The 25,110-nt window shown below is 39.3% G+C and overlaps 1 protein-coding gene across 1 annotated transcript in view; it reads right to left on the bottom strand.

Annotated features, from left to right (window-relative positions):
- ANO4 (anoctamin 4) overlaps positions 1–25,110 on the bottom strand; it is a 211,770-nt gene that overhangs the window by 121,914 nt on the left and 64,746 nt on the right. The window contains exon 3 of the mRNA XM_065671440.1: positions 1,709–1,915. Coding sequence (XP_065527512.1) covers positions 1,709–1,915 — 207 coding nt within the window. The remainder of the gene's footprint in view (positions 1–1,708; positions 1,916–25,110) is intronic.

Here is a 25,110-nt window from a genome sequence, read left to right as displayed (position 1 = left end):
TGGTTAAGAGAAGATTCCTGTCATACAACATATTTATAAAAATCTGCTGCCTTTAAGGCTCTGGGTACTACTAACTCCTCTTAACTTCAGTGAAGGTCGCACTACTAAATGCCAAGCTTCCAAGCATGCTCTCTGCAGGTCACAGATACTGTTATTGTCTAAAGAGCAGAATATGATAGGCAAAAGTAATCTCGTGTACTGAAAGCTATATTCCTCAGAGAATCATCAGCCAAATGATGTTCACTAATGAGCTCCATTTTAGGAATCCTCTGTGGTCTAGTAGAAAAGGGATCTTTTTCTTAACCAGAAGCCAGCATACGTTGCCTGTACATTATTCAATATTAAAGCACAAGCCACATCTGTCAAGACGTAGACATATAATGCATAGCAGCTCAAAATGAATACAGTTATTGTGCACATTCAAGATACTATTTTTTCACAAACTGATGCAGGGTTTTTTTGTCAATCCTTTAGCATGCTGCAATCATGAGCATATATCTTCAGTAGCAACAACACTTTTGTAGTTGTAGTATTAATTTCTGTACAGAAAGAAAAAACACAGAAGCTGAAAAAATAGGACAAACAAGTGAACAGACGAACTGAAATAAACAAAGCATATGGTTATGAGTCAGTGTAAATTCTTAATTAATCTGTATTGACAAAGATTATGGTGACTAAATAGTATGTGTGCATGAAACTCATGGCACTAGACCTGCATAGCAACCCAGAATAAATAACCTAAATTTTCAGCTTCTGCAAAAATTAAGCTATTTACTACTAGGTCTGCAAGGCAATGGAAGTACACTAAGGGACAGCACACAGAACTGTCCCACATAAACAGACTCTGCCCCTTGGCACCCAAATAGCTGCACACAGGGTGCAACATGCCCTTTTCCTGGGCAGAAAGCCTGGAAGATTGTGGATGACCTTCAATACAGAAGCTACAAAACTCACTTCATGAGCAGCTGTAATTTGCTCTACTCAGGAAAGAAATTCAGAGTTTAATTTTCCTGTGAAGAATGCCTGAATATGGCCAGCACAAATGTAGTCCCCTGTTATAAGAAAAGATTCTTCTAAAATAGCTCTGGCAATTAACATAACAAGGAATGAACTCAAGATGTCAATTAGAATTTGATGGTTCCCAGGAGATTCTGTCTTTCTTTTAAAAAGTTTCAATTTGTTAACCAGTTAATGTATGTTGTAAAATCTCCTTCAGATCTAGAGGTTTTGTTTGCATTCTAGCAGCATGACTTTGATCTATGCCCTGGAATGTGCTTTTGATCAAAACCAACACTAGTGTCAATTACTGAGTTCCATCGGGGATGCCTGTAGCCTCTACAGCATTGCCATTAGCTCAGGGCTTATCAGAGTTAAACATATATAAGGGGGAGCAGTATTAAAAATAGTAGCCAATGCTTTCTCTGCTTTGACATTTTGGAAATCACTCCATGTTGTATGGTTGGTTTTTATGATTAAACTTACGTTTTTATTTCCCACTTTCAGATGTCCCAACTGTTGCTGCTCCCCATAATCTATAACTGACAAAAACATACTGAATGTAGACAAAACAGCAGTCAATAGCTCTGACAATCAAAAGACTGATCTCCATGCAAGCATGATCAGATGCTGTTAATAATGCCACTTCACAACATCATGGCACATCACACAAGAAATGGAACTTAAAAAGGTGTCAAGGCAAATCTGTTACCTGGCTGATGCGTTTTTGCTTTTCCACCAGTGACTGGCAAAATACTAGATCCAGAAGATGAGGCTTCCATTTTTATTGACCCTCTGGCTTGTGGGAGTGAAGGATGCCCAACCACAGGTGGACGCTGTGACACTGGGTAGCTAGCTGCAGTTCTCCTCTGATAGATTTGCACACTCTTGTCAGCCCCATGAATAGACAAACTTATACCTGACAGGAATAAGAATTAGTACTGTTAGATACAAGAGACCAGCATGGAATAACTAAAATATAAAAATTGCCATGGTTTAAAATGGAGCTGTAGCAGCCTTCTTGAAGGAAAAAAGCAAAGCAAACCAACCTATAAAACCAAGAATTTTCTATGAAAATTAAGAAAGTGAACATCTTTGGTGTTGTGCTGCAAACATCAGTCAGCCACACTAGTAGATATTTAAATTAATACACAGTCATGGCTTACTGCATTACTGGCTTGCAGGAGGAATTATCTTCCATTCCTTCAAAAACCCCACACAGCTTACACAGGACGGTACTAATGAGGTAACTACCACAGAGTTTATTAAATGACAGTGTTCTGATTGATGGACCAGAACTTGGCAATAATGGCTCTTTTTCTTCTGAGCATTCACAAGTGTTAGGAAGTCTCATCATATGGAAAAGATGCTACACTTCATGTGGCAACTAGTTTTTAAAGAAAAAAAAACAAGGTCTGGTTTGAGAAAAACAGTAAGGCTATCAGCAACAACAAACACGACCTTAAGCTTGAAAACAATTCCACTTTCATCAGTCCTGTGAAACATTACCTACAACACTGGAAACTGTCTTTCACACCAAACATTCACAATTTTGTCACATAGCCAATTTTTAAATAGAAATTGTGATGAAAAAACAGGCTTTACTTTTCCAAACAGAAAAGCAAAGCTGACATTTGCTATGTGTCTATTTATTGTACAGTCTTAGAAAGAAACACCATTTTACAGTAAAGAATGCAGTTTCTGACTTTCTTGCATTCACATTGATGCAACTGCTCCAACTTTATTTAAATTACTCTCAGCGTACTCTAGTGAAAATGTTTAGAAAATCTCTTTTTGGCAACAAAGCTGAATGATAATCCTATGCTAATGCGTTATGCTTAATTTAATTGTGACTCTTACAGCTTTTATCAGCAACCATCCTTTGTTTTAGAAAACCAAATGAAAAACCCTAACTAGGTATAAATGTGCAAACTGAGAAACAGATGAAAAAGCAGACCTTAAAAACTGGAAATGTGGATCTAAGCACACCACAGGTTGCAGTAACTCAAAATCATTAGACATCATTGACTCGATTACACATTTCTGTGCGAGGGGTCACTCACTGTAATGTCCAAGAATGCCTTAATGACTCTGCTCTTCCAGTTACACTGAAAGACAATGAACCTCTAGGTCACTGAAGAGGCTTTGAATCTCTGAAATATTAATACACTTCTACCTATAATATACTACCAAGGGAAAGAGAGCTGCCACTTCTGTAGGCCAATTGTGAGAACAGTGCGGCTGCACACGAGGAAAAGCTGTGCAAATTGGTCTTTTTTAAGATGTCTTTGTTCATTCAGAATTGAAGCTGCACACTTGCTACCTGACTTTGCTGCACTTCAGCAGAGCTGATCTCCTGCAGGAAGTGTGAAGGGATGAGGACTACCTGCAGCAACTGCTCACATACATCCTGGTTATAGAACTAATGTAACTGTCATATGTCTCCAGACTCTTGAAATCACATCTCCTTTAGTATGGCCAGCAAATCCCATTTTTTTTTCCCATCTTGGGAAAGGCAGCATAGTAACCCATGTGAGCAGAATGACAATGAGCAGGCCTGGATGACATATTTCTTTGTCCATGTTAGCCAACAACACACTTCTTTGATCATGTTAGCCATATAGCTTAGCCATAAGTGGCTTCAAACAGCTAAGCCCCAGCTGTAAAATGAGCTCTTTATTTCTTGTGCAGTCACTAAAGCTTGTGATGCTCTAATTATTGCTCAATTATCCCCAAGGTATTAAAAAATCAGCTGCAACTATTTCCTTTTATCATCACTGGTTGTCATATTATTTAAAACAATCATCTCTTGGAAGCCAACAGTGGAGTCACTAAGTTACTCTGCCAATGCTAAACATGAATCTGGCATGGGCATATACTAGCTTCATCTCAGGAAGCCTGTGATTTCATTTGGTCATGAAATGAGTGATATATTTTAGGAACTGGTTCCAAACATAAACTGACTGCTACATTTCTCTGGGGTTCAATTGCTTCTTCGTGTTCTGATAACAGTCTATAAACTCTCATGCAGCTGTGACTCAGCTCCCTAAACAGTTTCTGCAGCACTTTTTTTTCAGACATCAAAATAAAGGATACTGCAGTCAGATCATGAAGAACTGCAAAATTTGCAGATGGATCACATACAAAATTACGTGCAGTCAACGGCTTGACTCTGGTTATACGCAACCTTTTGTTTCTTCTGAGAAAGAGAGGTACTATAAAATTACAACACCAAACTACATGAGAAAGAATGTGCCAGCATTATTGGAATTTTTACATATTATCTTTTGGACATATTTAAAACCTAAAAGTTCTCAAAAACTACTATAGTTTACACCAAAGGTATGTCACCAATATATTCAACATAACTGGGGGTTCTTCACCCCGCTGTCCTTGCCACTGCAGTTAGTTCCTTCTCAGAAGACATTCTCTTGACTAGGAGAGTGAATTTCCATTATTTTCACGAGAACCAGGTACAGGACAAAGATGCAAGTGTCCTTATTTAATTACCATTTCAGATTTTTCCAGAAAGAGACTAGATCTTGCTTTTCTTTGAACATTTCTATTGTTAAACTAAAAGTCTGCAAAAATGTAAGACAGTAATACTGCAGTAAGCTGCAGTAATATCTTGTTTTCATGTAGGCAAAAGTCCTCTTAAAAGAGATATTGGCAGTTAAAAATACATCCCCAGATAATATTCAGGAAAGCAGAGACAAAGAGAGGGGAAATCAGAAGTAGAAAAGCTATAGGAAATAGCACATATAGCTTATGCGAGATGAAAATCAGATGAGCTATCAGCATTAAGCAGAATCTAGAGTAAAATAGGTCTCACGAGCACCATTTTGACCCAGGGCTGCAGTGCAAATTCAAGTGAAGGACCTAAGGCTGGCTAGTCAGCCATAGCTGACTGTTCACTGTGGAGGAATGACTTCTAGACAGGGCTCAGTCACCTGCTCTTAGCTGGCTGCAAACCAAGTATTTAACAGTGGGAAGTAGAAGTTTAGTGTTTTGAAGCTGGACAAGATTTGAGCCTTCAAGTATTATATGTATCACTCAGCTCTCTTCCTTTCTTGCATGCAAAAATCCTTTGTATTTTCCAATTTGCACATGGCTTTCTTTTCCTTACTTAAGTTTTTATCTTTTTTTTTTCCTTTTTCTCATACAAGCTTTTTCTCTCCATGAGGAGCTGCTCTTCTTGGTGCTCTTTGGCTCGCTACCGATGCTTCTGTTTGAGCTTCCAGATTCATGTAAGAGAAACACCTTCACTCCTTCCCTATCAACACATCTCTGCTGTGCTGTTCACAAGCAGGGAAGAGCAGCCTCTATCCTGCTTCTGGCTAACTTTTATTGCTCCCAGTTTTGTCTTTTTACTATAAATTTTCCAAAGCAGCATTTATTTTCCATTGAACATATTTTGCCTCTTACGAAGTGGTAGTATACTTATGACACTGAAGAATTTATAATGTTCCACATAAAACCTCATAGGAAAACACTAAAAGTGAAGTATTAAAGGACTTCCAAGTCAAAAAGCAATAAAATCAAACATAAAGAAGAGAAAGGTGGGAGAAACTACTCAAAGTAGAAAACACTATAGTTTGACTGCATCCAAAGTTTTATGTGATGGTGATATTTGTTTTTTTCAGGCTCATCAGATGCTACAGTGATGAACGACCACATCCTGCATTATTCAGAAGTCTCTGCCAAGGCATCTGCTGGGGCACCTGCTTTGGTCTTGTCTGATCCATGGCCAGTAGGTGTTGCACACCATGCACCTCTCTGCACGGAGCAACACCTGCACCCAGTGGACCTTATGCAGCATGCCTGCGCTGTTCATCTGGGCACAGAGCAGTGGCTCTGGTACTGCTGGAGACAGCTCTAGCACCAGAATTTTGATCAGCAAGGCACTGTATCTAAATTATACTGTGCTGGGACTGAGACACTTCTCCATTTAGGGAGACATCCTCCTGTAGTGAATGTCAGGTTTGGGTCAGCTCCAGTTCTGTTCCACCCTGTACGACTTCGGTAACCTATTTAAAGATTAATTCCTGTTGTAGGTTCCCTCCTGGTATGTCTGTCTCTATGCAGAGATAACATGCACATGAGTAAGCAATAACAATGCAATGCAGAGTTACACTGTATAAACAGTCCATTAAGTAATAGTGCTTAATTAGCCTCAAGTGCCCTGACCTGCTTTGTAGACCTTCTCTGGGATAATAAGCTGCTCCTGGCAGGTGCAGTTAAGTCATTTTAGTTTGGTATCATCAGAGTGCCAGTGCTCATGTGGCAGACAAATGACTCCAGCTATTTCTCACTTCTATGTGGTTCTTTTATTCTACTTCAGCCATGTGTGGAGGCCTTAGGAGACGACTGAGATAAACCCTTCTTCAAGGCCTTTTTCAGATCAGAGGAAGTGCAGGGGAGCACAGGGCAAGAAGTGAGGAAGAAAATTTCAGATGCAGTGCCATGTAGGGCCAAGACAAGTAAAGCAGTGCTGGAAAGCTTGCAGTCATCAAGGCACAGATGAGCAAGGTCATAAAGAAACACTTTGGAAGCATGGGCAGGGAGATGAAAATGAGGTTTTAAGGTGCGGTATATAAATTGTCACATTACATATTTAGTTCCTTTCAACCTTTTCACCCAGGAAATTTGTCCACCTTAAGAAGTCCACCTAATTTGCCCACCTTAAGAAGTTGAGCATCCTTCCCTCACCTTATGCAAACTGCCACATTTACCGCTAAAGTCAATGATGCTCTGCAGACAGCTTCAGCTTTTTCTTTCTGAAGCTAGCCTTGGTAAGGGGGAACTCAAAAAGAGCAAGCAACATAAAAGGTTTCTCATGCTAACCCAGTTTCATCTGAGACTCAGCAGAGACAGTTACGCTTGATGCCATGATGGGCTCACTCTGAATCCTAGGTGGAAGTGAATTAGCACAAGAGAAAAATTCATCTGCTGTCCTCTGTACACATGCCTCAAAGCACAGTCTAAAAGCAGTTCCCTTTTTTCCCCCCACTCTATGCTTTACTTAGATAACAAATACATGCAGAAGAGCATGGCTTTCTCTCTCCACACTTCGGGGGAAAATGTCACAACAGCGTTAGGATTCCCACGGTAGATTAAATCATTTTTCAGAAGTTTAAATATCACCTCTCTAACACAGTATCAAGTCCCTTGCCATTGGAAACAAGTGATTCATGAAATCCTATCTAAGCCCAGATTATGCTTCAAGTATATCTTTGAAAATGTTTAAACACTTCTGACTACACATCAGATGTAAAAAAAAAAAAAAAAAAAGCCCCACAAATGAAAACATTTAAATAAACAAACAGAAATGCTACTAGTTATAGAACTTTCCTGAAACTGGACTGGCTGGACAGAAAGACTAACCTGTGCATCTTGACACACGTATTCAGTTTTCTGAGCTTTGCATGCTCTTCCCTGCCACTCCCTCCCAAAAATTGGAGAGCTGACAGGATTTTAAAGACCCATAGTAGTCTCAGATACTATTCCAAAAATGCTACTTCCCCTCTTATTTTCTACCAAAAATTTTGTCCAGCTGGTTCCTGAATTTACGTATTTTTTAGCACATTTAATTTTCCATGGAAAGAAACCACAAAGCTTAAATACACAGGGTGTAAAGGAACAGCTCTTTGTCTGAAAAATATCATCCCCAAAGTTTTATATTTGAAGAGATGATGAACAACCACTTCCCTTTACTTCTCTATTTCATACATGATATCCTATTGGCTCTCTCCCAAGTTTAAGAGACCTGGTTTACACTGTTGGCCTTCACCAATAAGGTATTGTATACCTCCAGTCATCCCTGGTCACTCCTTCTCTGTTCCTTTGCTTTTTCAAGAAATGAAGACCTAAAATGCACAAAAGAACATTTCAAGAAGTAACACCGGAAATACCCATGATGTTCAGGCTGTGCCTTCAACAAGGATTTACACAGGGGCACAACGATGTTTCTAGCTTTGTTCTTTCCCTTGTAATTTCAATTGCCCCAAGACACTTTCAGGCAGTCTCTGCCTCCCTGTCACATTTGCCAGCACTTCAGGAAATTTCCAGTGAAACAGGGATCTCCCTGCTAACCCACCTGCTTGAAGTCCGTATGTTAAGCAAAATCTGCAGGAGACAATACTTCGTTGTTTCATTCATTTGTATATCTCATCTTTCTCCACTTCAGTTGCTTTCTAGGTCTCATGTTTATCCCTTCTGTAAGAGCATCACCATACAGCCATTTTGTATCAGCAAAACAAATCTTCACAAAGGTGCATTACTTGTCACTACATTTTTTTTCCCGATTACCCTCCTTCAATGGGAGAAGGGTAGCATCATCCTGTACCTGCCAGTCACTGGAGGTAGGATCTGCATTGTAAACTGTGATCACAGGTATGTCTGAACTAGAACCAGGACCCATGAAAAAGGGGCTTGTGCACACACTGAATTTATGCAGCTTTGTCTGCACTGATTTACAAATGAACAGTTAAGGAGCAGGACTCCAGGGGGACACGTGTTTACATTTGCAAATGTTCTTTAGGCAAGAATAGCTTATTCTCCCCTACAGAAGTGGCTACATTACGTGTGGCATAACTGCGTCCAGAGCCAGTGTTAATTTAAATCTGACAAAGTCCTAATGAATAAAAAGATCATACTTACCTTAGGCCTACCATCAAAGGGTTGTTTCTACAGCCCCGAAGGTGGTTTATCAAAATTACAAGCTAGCATTCAGCAGCGATTATTTAGCATGACTGAAAAATTCCCATAGTGCTCACAGGGATGCAAGATAACCTGAAGCCATGAAAACATCTTGGAGAGAGTCATAATAATCTTTCTTTAATGGTCTACAGAACAGTATAAAAAATGACTTGTCTTCCTTAGGCCTGAGTGAAGAGAAAAGCTTAGTTAAGTGAATATAAAACTGGTTTTGGTTTCTGTTGACTCATCAGTGACAGTCATGGGCTTGTTACAGGACCATCTTGCCAAACGCAAGGTGCTGCCTACACAAATTGTATGAGCCAGCCCAGGTGACTAAATGGAAGGATTTTTCCCAGAGATACCTAATCTGATTATAAATCTTGTACTTTTACTTCTGTCTAGCAACTCATTATTTAGTTCCTCTCTACAAAAAGAAAACACACAGTATAGTCCATACATGCTGCTATATTTTCTAGACTACTAGGATAAATGCCTAAAAATGGTGTGCAAACCATGCCCCCCTTCAGTTCACCTAGCAAGCTACAAGCAGTGTTATTTATCACCATCCCAAAGGACTGAACTCTTACTGGGGCTGCCTGCATTTTTGTTGATTTACTTTATTGTTACAACTGGACTTTTGACAATATTAGAACCACATTCTGATGACAAATTAAAAATAATAAAAAAAAAATAAAAAGTTTCTTTGCTTGCCCCAGTATGAAAATGGCAGTGAGAAAACTTTTTGTCCTGAAATCTGATAAATACAATAGAAATCAAAAACTGAGGCTGATAAAACATTTTCAGTAGAATGCTTCTTTGTCAAAAAAATGCCAATTTGTTAGGGGAAAAGAAAAATGTCCCAAAGTCAAGAGTTGCTGTCAAAATTTTTGTTTAGAAAAAGGAATCTGTCATCATCTGGACTGGAATATCGTGGCTTTTTACTTTGTAATTACTTGACACTATGAAAAGTATAATCTAACATGTCAAATAGGATATAAATTATCAATTGGAATACCAGTTGCCTCTGAGCAAGCCAAAAAACAATTATTATTTCAATTGCTAAAACACCATCTGTAATACCAATCATCCATTAATGCTACTGTAATATCCAAATAATAAATAATTCAAAACATAAAAATTGAATCCAGAAAAACAGTTAAACAACAGTGAAAACGAGAAGTCCAAACAAGATTAAATATTTCAACTATCCAGAAGCAAATTCTGATAAAAATATTTAAAGGATTATGCTGAAAAGTGACTTCAGAAAGTGCTTTAAAGAGATTCAAAGGGGAAAAAAAACGCAAGAATATTGGCATTTCTGTGGATTAAACATTTGGGCTTTTGTCTGGCCATATCTATAAGCGATTGGAATAGATTTGTGCTAGAATGAATGGAGGTTCATACAAAACCCGACAGACTCATATCTCAATTTCTATCAGAATAAATAAGAACATGTCAGCATTTTTTTGTTGGTTTTTTGTTTTTTTTTTTTTTTTTTTTTAGGCAATAGCTATTTCTTCCAAAGAAAATAAAAAGAATAAAGATTGGATCTCTCTTCTTAAGTGGCACTTACTGATTTGGAAACTATGCAGTAACTCTTGTCTAATTCATTTTACTATAAATGCACAGCATTTACTAGCTAAAAATAGAACAATGGGATGATTTAAAACTTACTTTCACTTGTGTTAAGCAAGTGAAAAATTGGTTTCTTTCTTAACAACTAGCAATTACTCTGATTTTCAAAATCAAAAGCATTCTCATTACATCTGCACTAATTTTGCACCTCTTGTCTATATACATATAGTAAAAGGTGACTGCACACATAACAGTGATATGTGGTACAAACATCAGGACAAACCACAATACCCTGTGAACTGAAGTGCCAAGTCAAGTCCCAGATGCTTTTTACTGGCTGAAGAATGAAGTGAAGCACTTCCATGCAGGTATATTTTGAGTGTAGGTAGATTTAAAAGCAGAAAATTAATTTTTTTCTACATCTTAATAGTGCTGCGTGAATGTCAACTGCTACATTTTGAGTACCACAAGTCTCATTTTCCCTCATTTAATCAGATATTTTCTGTAATGCAGAACAGTGCAATCAATCTGAAACATCGTTTGTGAAACAGGAAAAGACCCAGGAAGCTTCTCAGATGGGTAAAAAGGCCCAGGATACGATACGTCTGCCTCCACAGTGAAGACAGTAATGATTTTCAACATGGCAATTAGGCTTGATTTAACTTTTTCTTTCTGTGTCCTGTTTCAGGGGACTGGTTCACCGCTGGTACTCTCTTGCTGCTGCAGCACCAGGACAGCCCCAGCCATGCTCTCCAGGGAACCCACAAGCAGCAGGTCAAACAAGCTCCTGCCTTCACCCAGCCTGTGCCCCAGCTTTTACAGGCTTGGTGTCAAAATGCTCTCTTCCTGCAGATAGTTTTATTAACTATCAACTGACTTTTACTTTGCTGATAATTTTAATTAGACCCTATACAACCAATGTCTTCATGGGCAGGTCCCAAGACAACGTAAGTTACTTCTCTTCCCTCCCCCAAATGGAAAGAATCATCTTACACTTTACTGCAATATGGTATATATTACTTGGATAAAATACTTTTAAAGTAAATGTGCATCTGGACAGATGCATATCTTACTGAACAGGTCACAACTGCTGGGTTAAGCCCAACACCTAGCAGGGTTTTTGACCTCTGAAATAGCCATCCATCATGGATATACATGCTGTTCCTACAGCCTGGGTCCCATGAGCACATCCCAGGCCTCAGTGCCTCACATGTCCAGGGTCTGACATGGGACCCCAGCTGGAGGGAGGCCCAGGATCTCTCACTCCTGCCTGGGGAAGGGACTCTTCTGTAGGCTAGAACAACGTGCTGTGGTATGCTCTAGCAGAGCTTGAACAAGAATCACTCTGCTAGGAAGAAGCAGCAGCCTCCACAGTCACGCATACTGAAACACCTAAGCCTGCAGTCAGCTTCTTCTATGCAAAAGACATGTTAACAAGGGCCAGTTGTGTCAGAAATTCTGAGGCATGTGTACCACTTGTCTTTCTTTCATGCATCATTAATTTCCAGCACACTCTTGGCAAATAATGCTTTCAGTTATAATAAAGCCTATGGTGTCAAGCTTTCTAAATGGTCAAAAAGTGAGGGTGATCCCCAGAGGAGATGGCAGCTGTAGTGTGCAGCAGATGCCAGTGAAAATCTGTGTTCATCTGCCACCTCATCATTCAGGCAAGATTCCAAGCAATTAACGATAACAAGATGCTATTGAAAAGAATACGTAAACCTGCTATGTTCATTCATACGTTTCTCGTAGGGATCCAATTGATTGTTCACAACTTATGGTGATCTGGATTGAACAAAGCCCAGGTCTTGCTTAATTCACTTCTGAGCTAGATTGTATTTTTAATCGAAGACCAATAAAGTCTGAAAGACAACAATAATCATGTAATGACTGAATTTGGCAGATTAGTATATAGAGATGGAAAGAAGTGTTCTATTGATCAATACCATTTTATTTTCTCTGTCTATAGCAGAATCAGAAGAAATTATAGGAGGCTATAAAAATACAGTAACTACATTTGAGGATGTGAGGTCTATAACATACAATTTCAGCACTAGGCATCCCATGCTCTAACTCGTTGACTGAACAACAGCCTTGTGCAAGGGCAAGGTCCACCACTTTTTCATGTACAAATAATTTTCTGATACATTAGCAACCCAGAAAAACATGTACAGTATGCAAGATAGACCTTAAGCCATGTTTTATGCACTACATATAACACTGGATGTTAGTTGGATGTCCCTAAAGGTTAAGATGAGGCACAGGAGACATGCAAATTTTTTGAGTACACCTAAACCAGCCTGATTATAGGATGAACCCATAAAAAGAAACAAATGCCTAAATTTAGCTCCTGTGACTGATGTTTTCCCAATGAAAGGACATTCACAAATACTCTTTTATAAAACTTTCCTTCACTCATCTCTCTGACCCTCCATGTCCAAGTACTGTCCATTCATTTCCAAAACCATGAACAGACAGTAAAACAACAACCCCCCCCCAAAAAAATATATATACGTAACAAATACTGCAAATATTTGTAAGCTGTATTTTCTACTGTTGCATGTATATTGCAAGTTATATTTGTAAGAACATTTCAGTCAAAGAATGATGCTGAGTTTGTTCTGAATACCAAAGGATTCAAAACAACCCTACAGTTAAGGAAAAGAGACTGTTTCTCTTCACAGATATCATTTTCCCAAGAGTCAAGAGCTCGTAGTTAAACAGATGCATAGAACATAATTTTTATGAACACTTCCTAAACTGAAATCTCATCACGAGAAATGCCTATACAATCCTGAAACTTGTTAGCAATGTTTCTGAGAAGACCTTAACATGTCGTTAATGGGAACTACCTTTGAGCAATACACGGTATCTGAACAACTAAAGTTGGTTGTGAACTCTGCTCCTATGATGATATACCACCTACAAAGGGAAAACTCAAATACAGAAGCAGCAGTGTGTTGAGAAACCAAGGTAATAGCAAAGTCTGTTAATAGGGCACTTATAACTCAAAAAACCTGATGGCAGCCCAGTCAATATAAAAAACCAAAATGAAACAAAACAAACCACAAAAGATAACATCAAGGCTTTCCAAATACAAAATCCTTTTTCGTGTAAAACCGAACCAAACCACACCAAAAATAAAAAAAAAAAAACCAGCCCAAAGCAAAACAAAGACCAACCACAAAAAAACCCCACCCAACACCATGAAAACCAACCAACACCACCGACTTCATTCCATCCCTGGGTGAGTGCCTGGTTAGACATAACTTCATAAACCTGTCTTATATACTCCCTGAAAGAAAGAACAATGTGTACCTCTTTATATTAGATCTAAGCCTCAGAATCAAAATGGCAATGAAAATCATGGGTCCCACTAGATTCATCTGTTCCTTCATAATCCTGTAGGAATACAAGCCTAAATCCTGATATGGCTGGATTTAGAGACAATGTTCTTGATAAATTTCTATGAGGAGTTAACCACCAACCAGAAACGTTTTTCTTCACTTGCAAAGCAATATCAGCCTGCTTCCAAAGACTATTAATGGATCATAGCAGTTATAATTACAATTGCATGAACAGCAATCTGGAAATAGATTTCCAAAGATTATTTTAGCACCTCAATCAATATGTGCCTAGGAGTGAAAGTATTAGATGAGTTAGAATTGGAGTGGATGAAGGTTTGGGAGAAAATGAACATTAGATAAGAATAAAATCATTTAGAGAGTATTTCTTCTCAAATCCTAATAGCGTTCACAATGTTTCAGTCTCCTTATGTAACATCTCTCCCTGCTGAAAATTGGGCATGGTCTTCATTTTATGGCTACTTACAATACCTTCTTCAGTGATCAAGTCACAGCAAGGAAATGATTGTTACACTCTCTCCCTTTTTCATAAACTGCTGGATTTATGGTTTTACTCCTGCTTTTGCAACTGTCAAACTTATTCCTCTTATAAGGCATTTTTCAATTATGTGTCTGCACCTGGACTTAAAAAAAGTAGACCTAAACCAATCAAGATAGACAATGGATGCTGTCTATCAGGACTTCTGTAAAGTCTTTGACACAGTCCCCCACAACATCTTTCTCTCTGAATTGGTAAGATATGGATTTGACGAGTAGACTGTTTGTTGGATGAGGAACTGGCTGGATGGTCACATCCAGAGGGTAGTGGTCAATGGCTCATTGTCTGCATGGACTCCAGTGACAAGTGGCGTCCCTCAGGGGTCCGTACTGGAACCAGTATGCTTTAATATCTTCACCAATGACATAGGAGGATTGAGTGCGCTGCCAGCAAGTTTGCAGATTACACCAAGTTGAGTGGTGCAGTTGACACGCCTGAGGGATGGGAAGCTATCCAGAGGAACACTACTGCCTAAATATTAGACCAAATAAAATGATGGTTCTTAAGTTCTAAAAATTGCTGTCCAAATGTGCTTGAGATACATGGCACTTTTATTGTTTCCATAACCGTTTCTTCCTTCTTAGAATTTAACAATGAATGTCAAAATGTTTTATATATTATCTTCAATTAAAAAAAATAAATCTCAAAGCAGATACTTTAATCCAATCTCTGTGAATATCCATAATTTAGAATTCAGTGATTATTCTCTCTGACATTAAATTCACATTCAGTGAAAACAAAGACTATATAAGTACTTAATTCACACAGTGATGGATCCCTGACTGCCTTCTTTCTAATTTATACATGTGCAAGAGACTCTAAATGTATGAAACAAAGTTTTTTTCTTCCTCTTATTGCACTGTGCCACAGCTCTTCTTAATTTTAAAACTGCTGTTCACCATTTCTATAGAAACAAACATACGTTGTCTGTAAAAACATGTCAATAAAGACGCACCTTTGACAGCTGCAAAACCCAAACCCAACTTCCTCAGTAAAAAGACTGTGTACTAGGTTTTGTTATGTGCTAATGGATAGCATGAGAAATATTTTGACCTAGCTATAATCACATCTATCAGAAGATTTGGGGAAGGAATATATCTGACAGCTTGTATCCAATTTTTCAGAAACTTATGGTAATTCACAACAGCTTCTTCTCCTTTGAAAGATCCTTGTTCAACTTGCGACCACTTGGCATGACCTGCGATCAGTTTTCTTGCAGACACTATTCCATGCCTCAGTGGTATTTTGTAAAGGTACCACCCGCTGAGCTGTTTCCTGACCAAACACCTTGTCAAGCTTTCCACCAACTTTGGAATTTAAAATCAAGTTCCTGACAGGACCCTGTATGCATGACAAAAAAAACAACCCTTCAGATCTCACTGATCATATCCTCCATTACAAAAGCCCAAATGCAATCTTTTACTTACCCACATTTCACATGAAATAAAAATATCACTGCGTGATAGCAGAGACATCTCAAAAGAACACACACTTCAGATAACTGTTACTAGCTTGACTGCTAACTTTGCTCTAAAACTTCTCTAAAGATGTTACATAACATGAATAATTCACTAATTGAGCTTATTTTTAACTGCACTTTTAATTGACTTACTGAGGTATTGAACTTAAGGCTGTCACCTTTAAATGACTTACTAGATTAATAAAATAAATTTTTAAAAGTCTTTCCAAAAGTTTCCCCTGCTTAAAGGTGCTTTATAATCTGTTTCCTCAAGATATGCACTACACAGAGAAATACCTCTGGAGTGCTGACATGCATCAGCCAGCCACCCGTAGGCAGCTCAAGACCTCGCAATTACAATCACAGATGGCATGGAAGGGGAAAAGGAAAGTCCTATTCTGACCTGCACTTTTGCCCACTGTGTGAGTGGGGGAACACTCCCCCACACCCTGATAAACTTCAGAACCATTATATCCAACCTCAGTGGAGCCAACTGTAATTTTTTAGCAGAAGGTTTTCTGTGATATTTCTGCAATTTGATTAAAAGCAGCTGTCTCTTGCCAGTCCATCAGCCTCCGCACCACCCTCCAAAACCTGCACTAAGACTAAGGTTCTCTGTAGAGAGCCTTCTCCCAGTCTCCCACCTCCTTTGGACATGGAAAGTTTCATTCTAAAATGCTTTTATTTTGGCAATTTCAAAATGAAACACCAAAGTTCCCATTTCAGTGAAAATACTGGAATTTTATCTGATGTACAATATTTTCACTAGGGAATTTCCAACGGCAAAACAAATTCCATGTTCCTTGGCCCTAATACATACAGATAACAGGATATATAATAATCCAGCTGAGTACTGAAGCAATCTAATGAATACAGAGATGAGAGCTGAAGTTACATTTCACTGAGCTGTCATGTGTAAGGGATTTTCTTCTTTTAATGCATCAGCAATTTGTTTTCTCTTCCCCCCCATTCTGTCACCTCACTTTCTTTATTTAAAAAAAACCAAACAGTGTTCTCCAATCAGATTCTTAATATGTGTGAAGAGGTAGCCCAGAACCAGGAAAAGGAAAAATAATGTTTTAAATATGAGGGAAACATTATCAAACTGCTAACCATAAATTCACCTAGATGATATCTAGTGATATCACAAGTATCACTGCCAGGCTCTATCTAGTTCTCCAAATCTATTTTAAGCCAGCGTTATGAGATTGGTTAGCATGCAGCATCCTTAAGAAAACCCCAAATAATCAAGATCGTATAACTTTTCCTTTCTGCATATAAAAGTCCCTCTAACTGGTTCTTGTAAAATCTTATATTCTTTGAGAACAATTTTAGAAGCTGTAAAAACTCACCTTCCTCTTAGACGAGCATGCTTCTTAAAGGCAACTTCCTATGTTTGGAAATTCACTGTAGAGGTTGCCATGGTGATTAATTTTAAGAGTGAAATTCTCCCCTTTTAAAGTTTTTTCTTTAAAGAAGAAATGCTCCATACTAGGGCCTAGTCCTCAGCAAGGCAAACAGGAATGAAAATCCCATCTTGATCTTGAAGAGTACAGGAATTAGCCTGTGTGTAACTGAAACTTCAGCAACAGAGACAATTTCAGAAAAATATATATTTTACCTAAAAATAAAAGAAAAATACATCCATGGGAGAAAGAATTTAGGGACAAAAAGCAACATCTTCCAGTAGTCAGCCAGCAGGCTAGGTTATACTAGTGAAAGGAAGGAAGAAAGTCAAAACTGGAATGGTAGTGGTAGCTGGAGCTCAGCAGAAAAACAGCAGAGTCAGCTGAGATAGTTTCATTTTGTGTCAAAAGAGAGAACTACATCTCCAAAGAAAGAGCCTAAAAGCTAAAGGTCACTAATGGACAGCTCTTTACCTAAGGCATCTTCAGGTTTCTTTCCAGGGTTTGAGATGCAGTTTCACATGGATTGCTCCCATCTATTGACTCCTCCACACAATGCTGTGCAAAGCTACGTTAAACCTTGGCTTTCCACACAACTGTGTTAACTGCCAGGGAGCAAACAAAGGTGCAGCTCTGTTCCTGTAGTGAGAGATGGAAAAGTACCATTCTTCTCTAAAAACCATACAACATTCAACATTACTTCATGCAACTTGCCACTGTATAAGCTGTCACTGCAGAAATAATAGCAAGTGTTTGCCAGTTCAATACCCAGGCAATTTATGACTTCCTCATTCACATAAAGCTCGCAGTATTGTGAGGCAGCTGCATTATTCATTATCTGTTTAATATTTTATCTCTCTAGACAGAAGTTTCTATACAAGCACAATTAAAATGTCTGATGTAGACAGAGTTGATTTTAATACAATCAATCAAATTTGTTTCAGAGACCTGCTTGACCTTCAATCTCTATGGTTTAAAAGGCGAGAAGGAAAAAAAATGCTGAAACTCACGTGGAGCAGTGCCTGGGTGTCACTCATTTTACCTTGAATGACTACCCAGGAAAGACTTGTTTACTTGATCTGCTACCACATCAGTCATGGTAACTGTAAGATGTTACAAGTTATATGAAATGATTTTAAACAGACAAGGTCATGATGACAGTGAAAGAAATCCCCTTCCTAAAAATAGCAGAACACAAAAATAATTACTACTGCTGCTCTGTCATTAGGACTTCTAGGGGAAAAACTGTTATCTGGATGGCATCAGAGTTACAGGTACTAACACAATGGAAGTTAGGTAGGAAATAGTCATCATATCTTTCCTCAGCCCCAAGAACAGCAACACTGCTCCTAAATTACTAGTCCCCATATTTTTTTGTCTTCAGCTACAGGGAAGGACTACACCTATCAGCAACCCCCTGCTCACTAAAGTCCAGTTTAGTTCCAATATACAAGATGTCCTAGAGAATTGTATTTTGCAGCACACAGAGTTTAAGCGATGAAAAACGTATTTGCTGACCAAGGAGAAAACTGGAGCCCAACGTGCAAAGAGCCAAACCAACACAAGCATTTCAACATTGTTATCTATGTAATTAACAAGTAAGTTAATTCTTTTACACACTAATTTTTATAGAGAAAGTAAATAGATGAAATTGTAACTGTTCCTCATATACAGTCTTGAATAAGTCTTTTTAAGAACTATGGAAACAAACCATGCTCTAGATATCCAAACTTAGGAATTCCTAAATCTCTGTAGTGGTTGATAGTTTCCAGTGTTCCTTTACTCTTTTGGAAATAAGCCCAGAAGTCTTCAAGATTATTAAAGACAGCTAAGAAAAACCAGCAAGCCCATCCCTAGTGTTATCTTCCTGCTGTGGTTTTCATCACAGAGATTTTACTCTTAGCCCTGAAATCATGTACACAGATTTCAGCTCAGTGAAAAGAAAAACAAAAGAACCCCAAAACCCCCCACAAACAATATCAAAAAGTCATTTCAGGAGTGCCTGTTCACACAACAGAAGCAAAACTACAGATTTAACAAGCAAAAGACTTCTAAATCCTGCAAAGCTCCAGAAACAAAAAAGTTGAGATCTGTGAAAACCAGGTAGGAATTCAAAATATTAACTCCTTCAAACTGCAAGAGGTGGCACTTTCTCAGAGACTGAGTGAAAAAGCACATTGCTCTGTTTTCTTCTTGATTAAGATTCTATTTGTCCCAGGAAGCCCAAGAATCACTTGTCAGAGAGATCAGCAACCCCATGCAGCTACCATTGTATGGTTTTAAACTCCAGGCACACAGAGTACCCCTGCTGGGCTCAAAACTTGTGGAACTGAGAAAAAAATGCCAAAAGGGGGATAAAAGACTCCAGCCACTCCTTATCTCTGCTACTCACTGTCAAAGACCAACTTCTGTGTTCTTCTTTATCTTCAAAGATACAAGTGTCCAGACTCCGTATGTCACTGGATAAAACTGAGGTGAGATGGCAAGGAGCGCTGTGTATTGCTAATACTCCTCTGTAGCCATTTTCAGTGGTCTAAAACCCCATTCAGTCCTTGCCCGCTGCTTCCAAATACAAAGGTCAAACTCTACCTAGGAGCAGAGAAGTTGCTGGAGGTCTCCATGTAGCACCTTTTAGTTCAGAACAAAGCTGAGAATGACCAGAGCTAAACTGCTCCATGACGTGTCTTTGAAAGCTAATACTAATGTTGTGTTCAGCTAAGAACAGCAGTGAAACATCATTCATGTCCTTCATTCCTTTCTTCTTTCCTTTCCTCTCTCTCTGTTTTCTTTCCTTTGACTTGTTTCTGATTTACTCGGTTGCAGCAAATTGCAGAACAGTTTTTTCCTAAGTAGAGTGTTTGTGAATTGCTTCGGAAACACCACTGCTTAGAAGGAAAATAAGTATGGTGGGAACTAGTTCAAATACTAGTCAAGAAAAAGACCAACAAAGCCTGTTACAGTCACTTCATTCGAAAGGCAACCGCAGGTCTGCAACAAGCACCAGATGATATACAATTCAAAATTACAACTTGCAGAGAAAGCACCTGAAAGTACATTAGTGTTCAAGCAAGCTGCATTAGTTGGCAGTGAAGAAAAGTGAAAGAGAGATAGATCAGGCCTTACCTGATGGATTGGGACTCTGCAAGTTTTGGAGCTAACACTAAAAACAGCCAGAAGAAGAAGTGGAAGCTTTTCCAGCCCACCACATAGAGCTGTGAACCTGTTGTGCATTGAAAGGGTAAGACCAGCGCTGACCTGTTTAAGCTTTGTCATGCAATAGAATATGTAGATTAAAAATGAATAAATACATTCTGCGTAATGATCCTCTACTTTTAATTTGTACTGGGTTTTATAAATAATAATAATGCCTAGAAAGCTTTAATTTAGAACTTAATCTAACTGGCACTGTTGTCTCTAAAGAATCAAAGATACACAGAGAGATTATAGAAGCAGTTAAGTATCTGCTTTTGAATGTAGATGAAAGCTGAGTGCTGGCCTTGTGTCCTTTACTAGGATGGTGTCAGCATTCAGAACAAGTGGGCAATACACAAACATACTGTGAAGGAGGCTGTCTAGCAAGGAGAGCACAACTGGCTAATTCTTGATACTATGAAAGAGCAGGATCTCATAAATGTTGCCTGGAGTTGGAAGTGTGTTTTTCAGCTAAGACAAGGCTAAATGAACCAAATAAACCAAAGGAAAATGCTGTAGTTTTAGCTGAAACTTCTCCTTCAACATCCTTGCTCAAGCAGGTGATGTTTCCCTCCTGACTTCACCAACGTGTTACAACCAATGCCTTACACCACAAAAAATCCCCAACAATTCAAGGAATCCCAGCACATAAAGGAGGGGAGAATAGTATTGGGGGATAGGTTGCTGGGGAGCCAGCCAGAGAGATCCCTAGGCCATCACATGCAGGCATATGCCAGCTCAGAACTGTGTTACTATCTCCCTTCCTTCCTTAAAACACATTTCAGGTCTTCCCAGGAGCTTGCCCACATGGAAATAAAAGAAAGAAGCAAATGAAGACACCACAGCTGAGTACAGTGTCTGAAACAGTTGAACATAGCAAGACTTTTGGAGAATTTTTGATCTTACACAGAATCGGAATAAAGATACTGGAAAAGAGGGAAAAAGCATGGGGAATAGATACTTTTGTTATAATCTTGGGAATTCCATGCTAAAGGTAATCTTGGTAACATAAAGGAATTATTTAATTAGTGACAAAACTTAAATTGATGTTTCCAGCTTACAAGAAGGCACTGAAGAGACACAGATCTAAACACAACGAAATGCTTCCAGATAGGAAGGCCAGCTGAGCCACCCTGGCACTGAATCAAAATGAGTAGCTAGTAGCACAGAGCAAAGAAGTCAGTCTTTAACTAACAAATTCCAGAAATGAAAGGGAGAACTAAAATACAGCTTCTTCCCTTCTCCCAGTGCCTTTCCCATTAGCACTGGCCAGTGTGACCAGGTTATATCTCCCTTTCCAATCCAGACCACAGTTGTACCTACCCACCATTTCCACATAAGAGTGAGCTGCTGTGTGAATGTAGCAGATGTCTCATATTCTGCAGTATCAGAACAAGCTGCTAGCAACACAGCTGCTAAATTTGCAACTCTGCTATTAGATCAATATGACCAATTTGATTCCAGGTGGATGGGTGAGCCACTGCAATGTTATTTCCTGCAGCACTGCTAAGTGGCACCATTAGACTGAAGGATTGTGGCCAAGTGCCATTAATATGCCATAGAAGCAATCTGTGACTACTACACAAATGTATGGCACCCTAGGATATGTGTGAAAGAGCAGACATTGCTGCATTCAGAGTCTGTGGAAGTTGACATGAGGGACATCCTCCACATTGCATGGCAGAAAGCCAGGGTAAGCTGACGTCTGAGAGCAGTTCTGGGAAACAAAAGCAACACAGAGCCCCTCATGCGCTGGATGTTTAAAGGTCAAGCAGTAAGTCCTCTGGGTTTGCTCTATCCAGCCTCAAGCTTCCTGAATTTTTTTGACTGTGTCAATGACAGTGGAGCCATCTGAAAACTAACTGACTGACTGTAATGCAATTGCTCCTACTGAAATGGTCAGCAGCCTAGTTTCAGGGAGGAAGCCCTCTGGCAGAAAGTTTTTATGGGCCTAAAACTGTGGAAGATCAACGGACAGCACGCTGATTAATGTAATCAGAGACTGACCTTTATTCACTTCAGAGCACTGCCCTTTATAGCTTCCAAGCTTGGTCCTGCGCTTAAGCTTTATGATGATTGGTTTCTACACATAATGCAAAGACAGCTGATTGGTCTCTACACATATGCAAAGGCAGCTGATTGGTCCCTTCTTCAGCATCCGGGAGTTGTTTCCCTCCTGCAGAACTTCTGCATATGTGGCCACAACTTTGCCCTGAAGTAACCTGTGAACTAGGCCATTAATCCTTACCACAAACTCTAACCAACAGCAAGAGTCCTGGATCGCTCACATGCCCATTGTTTGTTAAAAAGCTCACACCATAAAGCCATGGACCAAAGCACTGAATAGAAATCCCCACTTAGTAGGAGTAATTTCTATTTAGTACCTGTCAAGGACACAAAAACCCATTTACCCTACAACAAAATTACAGCTTCCTGTGGCATTGAGAAGTCCCATCATAATGAAGAAGGTGATGAGGTTCCTCATTATATTTGTCAGAGAGATCATAAGTACTGTTGATCTACTGCCAGCACCAGCCAAGGTCTAGAGGTGAAGTCTAAACTGAATCAAGTGTCAAAGCTTCAGCAAGGACATTCCTGTAAGAAAAACGGAGCTGAAGTAAAGACAATCTAGGAACATGATATTAAGCTACATCCAATTCTTAACAAGTACTTGGAGCAGAACACCAAGAAGGGTTGGGGCTGTCTATCCCATCAAACATCAAATATCTGAGGACATCTGGACGACTCCTGAGCTGAGCTGCCCAGGAAATGCTCTGACCACAGAGACAAAAGGACTCAAGTAACTATCAGCTATACCTCCATATCCTTCACATAGCTTAGCAAAACCTGAGAGTGCTCAAGGCAGCTAACACATACCAGCGAACAGTGGGGATGATCCAAGACCTGGGACCAGACATATGTCTGCATAAGTAAAGAAATAAGCAAAGCAGTAATCCTAGCATATTACTTTAAGATTAACACTATAAGTCCTCCACAACTAGCCAGAACTGCAGCACTCTGTCCAAGAGGTCAATCACAGCAGCCTTAGCAGAGTGCCGATAGCTCAGCATATGTGATAGGGGTCCTGACAATACAGAAGGTATTATATAAAGATTGAAAACACCTTGCTCACTGTTGCCAGTAGAAATACCAAAAAGCACGCACTTTCTACATTGCCACACCAATAGTACTTTGGAGCAGAAGATAAAGACTTCAGCCTCTGTCAATAACTTATCATGCCTTGCAGAAAGCTGGAGGCAGCCTAGGCAAACAGTGAAAATGAAGAGTTATTATGTGCACTCAAATATTATTTACACTGCATGACTAGGCAGATTGCAAGAGGCAAAACATACCTACTGCACCTCCTCCTGCCAGGTAAGAGATGAGGCCCCCCTCAAGGCTGGGTTTTGTTGGAGGGGATTTCCATACTGTCCCATCAGAATTGAGGTATGACGTGCTTCACTTTCACATGAAAGGACAGAGAAAAGCAAAGTACATGTCAAGTTATCAGATCTGGGGCATAATGTATGCCTAGAGTCAAACGGTGTAAGCTGAGGAACAGAGCAGCAAGGGGATTCATCAATCTGGGAGAAAACAGAAAGGGTCTGTTCACTTTCAGTGGTAGGAAGCATGTAATCACAGCACATGACTCCTCCAAATTCTGAGCCTTGGGATATGCAAAAGCATTAGCATTATGACATGTAAACAGAAGCAGGTGGTGTACTATCCAACATACTACCTTAAAAGACAAGCCAAAATGCATCACACTAGAATAAAGCAGTTCAACCCCAGACAATTATGCACACATCATCTTTACTCATATTCAGCAATAAAAAGAGCTTAGTGGGAAAGGCAAGGCAAGTAGGAAGGAATCAACGTCTTTCAAAGCTAGATGACTTCACTGCAAACCCCCAGGAACTGCACAGCAGCCTACCACCAGCCAAAGTAAGGCTGCTGGCAGGCAGAGTGGTGTGCTGAGCTGTAACAGATGGACTGTTACAAGAAAGCAAAGGCTAGATGTACCACCAGTCCAAGAGCAGTTGTCAGACAGCCACAGAACAGAAAGAGCAATACTAAATACAACAACTTGCAACAGCATATAATGTCATAGAGAAATCAAGAATAAACTTTCTCATATTAATTATTATTAGCACTACACAGCACTGTAGCAAAGTTGAAAACGTAGATTCTAGTCACCAGGTTTACCTGGAATCACAAGACACAGAAAACTTACTGTAAAACTACTTACAAAATAACAAGAGAAGTGACAATGATGAAAGTGAGTATCTGATAATGTGTCTCACACATCCCCCTGTGAAAGTCAACCACCTTCTAAGCTGAGAGGGGGAGAAATCATTCCCACAAATAGTGAGCAACCTTGAACAAAAGCAAAATCCCTGGCAATTATATATGTTTTGTTAAGAAATTTCACTTGTCTGAGAGCTCGTTAGTCATTTTTCAGTCCTCAAGAAGTCATTTTCCTCGGCAGTGCTATGCCATAAGCAATATCACATTGTAATAGATCATGTAGCACCACTGACACACTGTTTTGCTTTGACTGCAGACACTTACTATTTCATACTGACCTACATCATGCTAATGGTATAATAATGTTGACCTGTGTTTTTTACAAGATAAAAAGAAAGCAGTAAATCATGGGCAAATGATCACTGTAGGAAGTAGCCATATTTCCCAGAATAGGCTCCGCTTCTGCTATTAATGATGCTACCTCTTGTTAGCCATCCCAGACCCGAGTAATGCTGTTTAAAAAGTGAAGTTAGTAGTGTCATTCTGGGGGGCTCACTGACCACTACCGATATGAAACAAGCCATCACATGCAGCAAAGGTATTGCAATGAGCTGCAGACAGTGTTGTGCAGCC

This window comes from Lathamus discolor, chromosome 1, assembly GCF_037157495.1.
Source record: "Lathamus discolor isolate bLatDis1 chromosome 1, bLatDis1.hap1, whole genome shotgun sequence".
Taxonomy (NCBI): Eukaryota; Metazoa; Chordata; class Aves; order Psittaciformes; family Psittacidae; genus Lathamus; species Lathamus discolor.
Note: the sequence above shows the minus strand (reverse complement) of the source record. Positions and strands in the feature narration are given on the sequence as shown.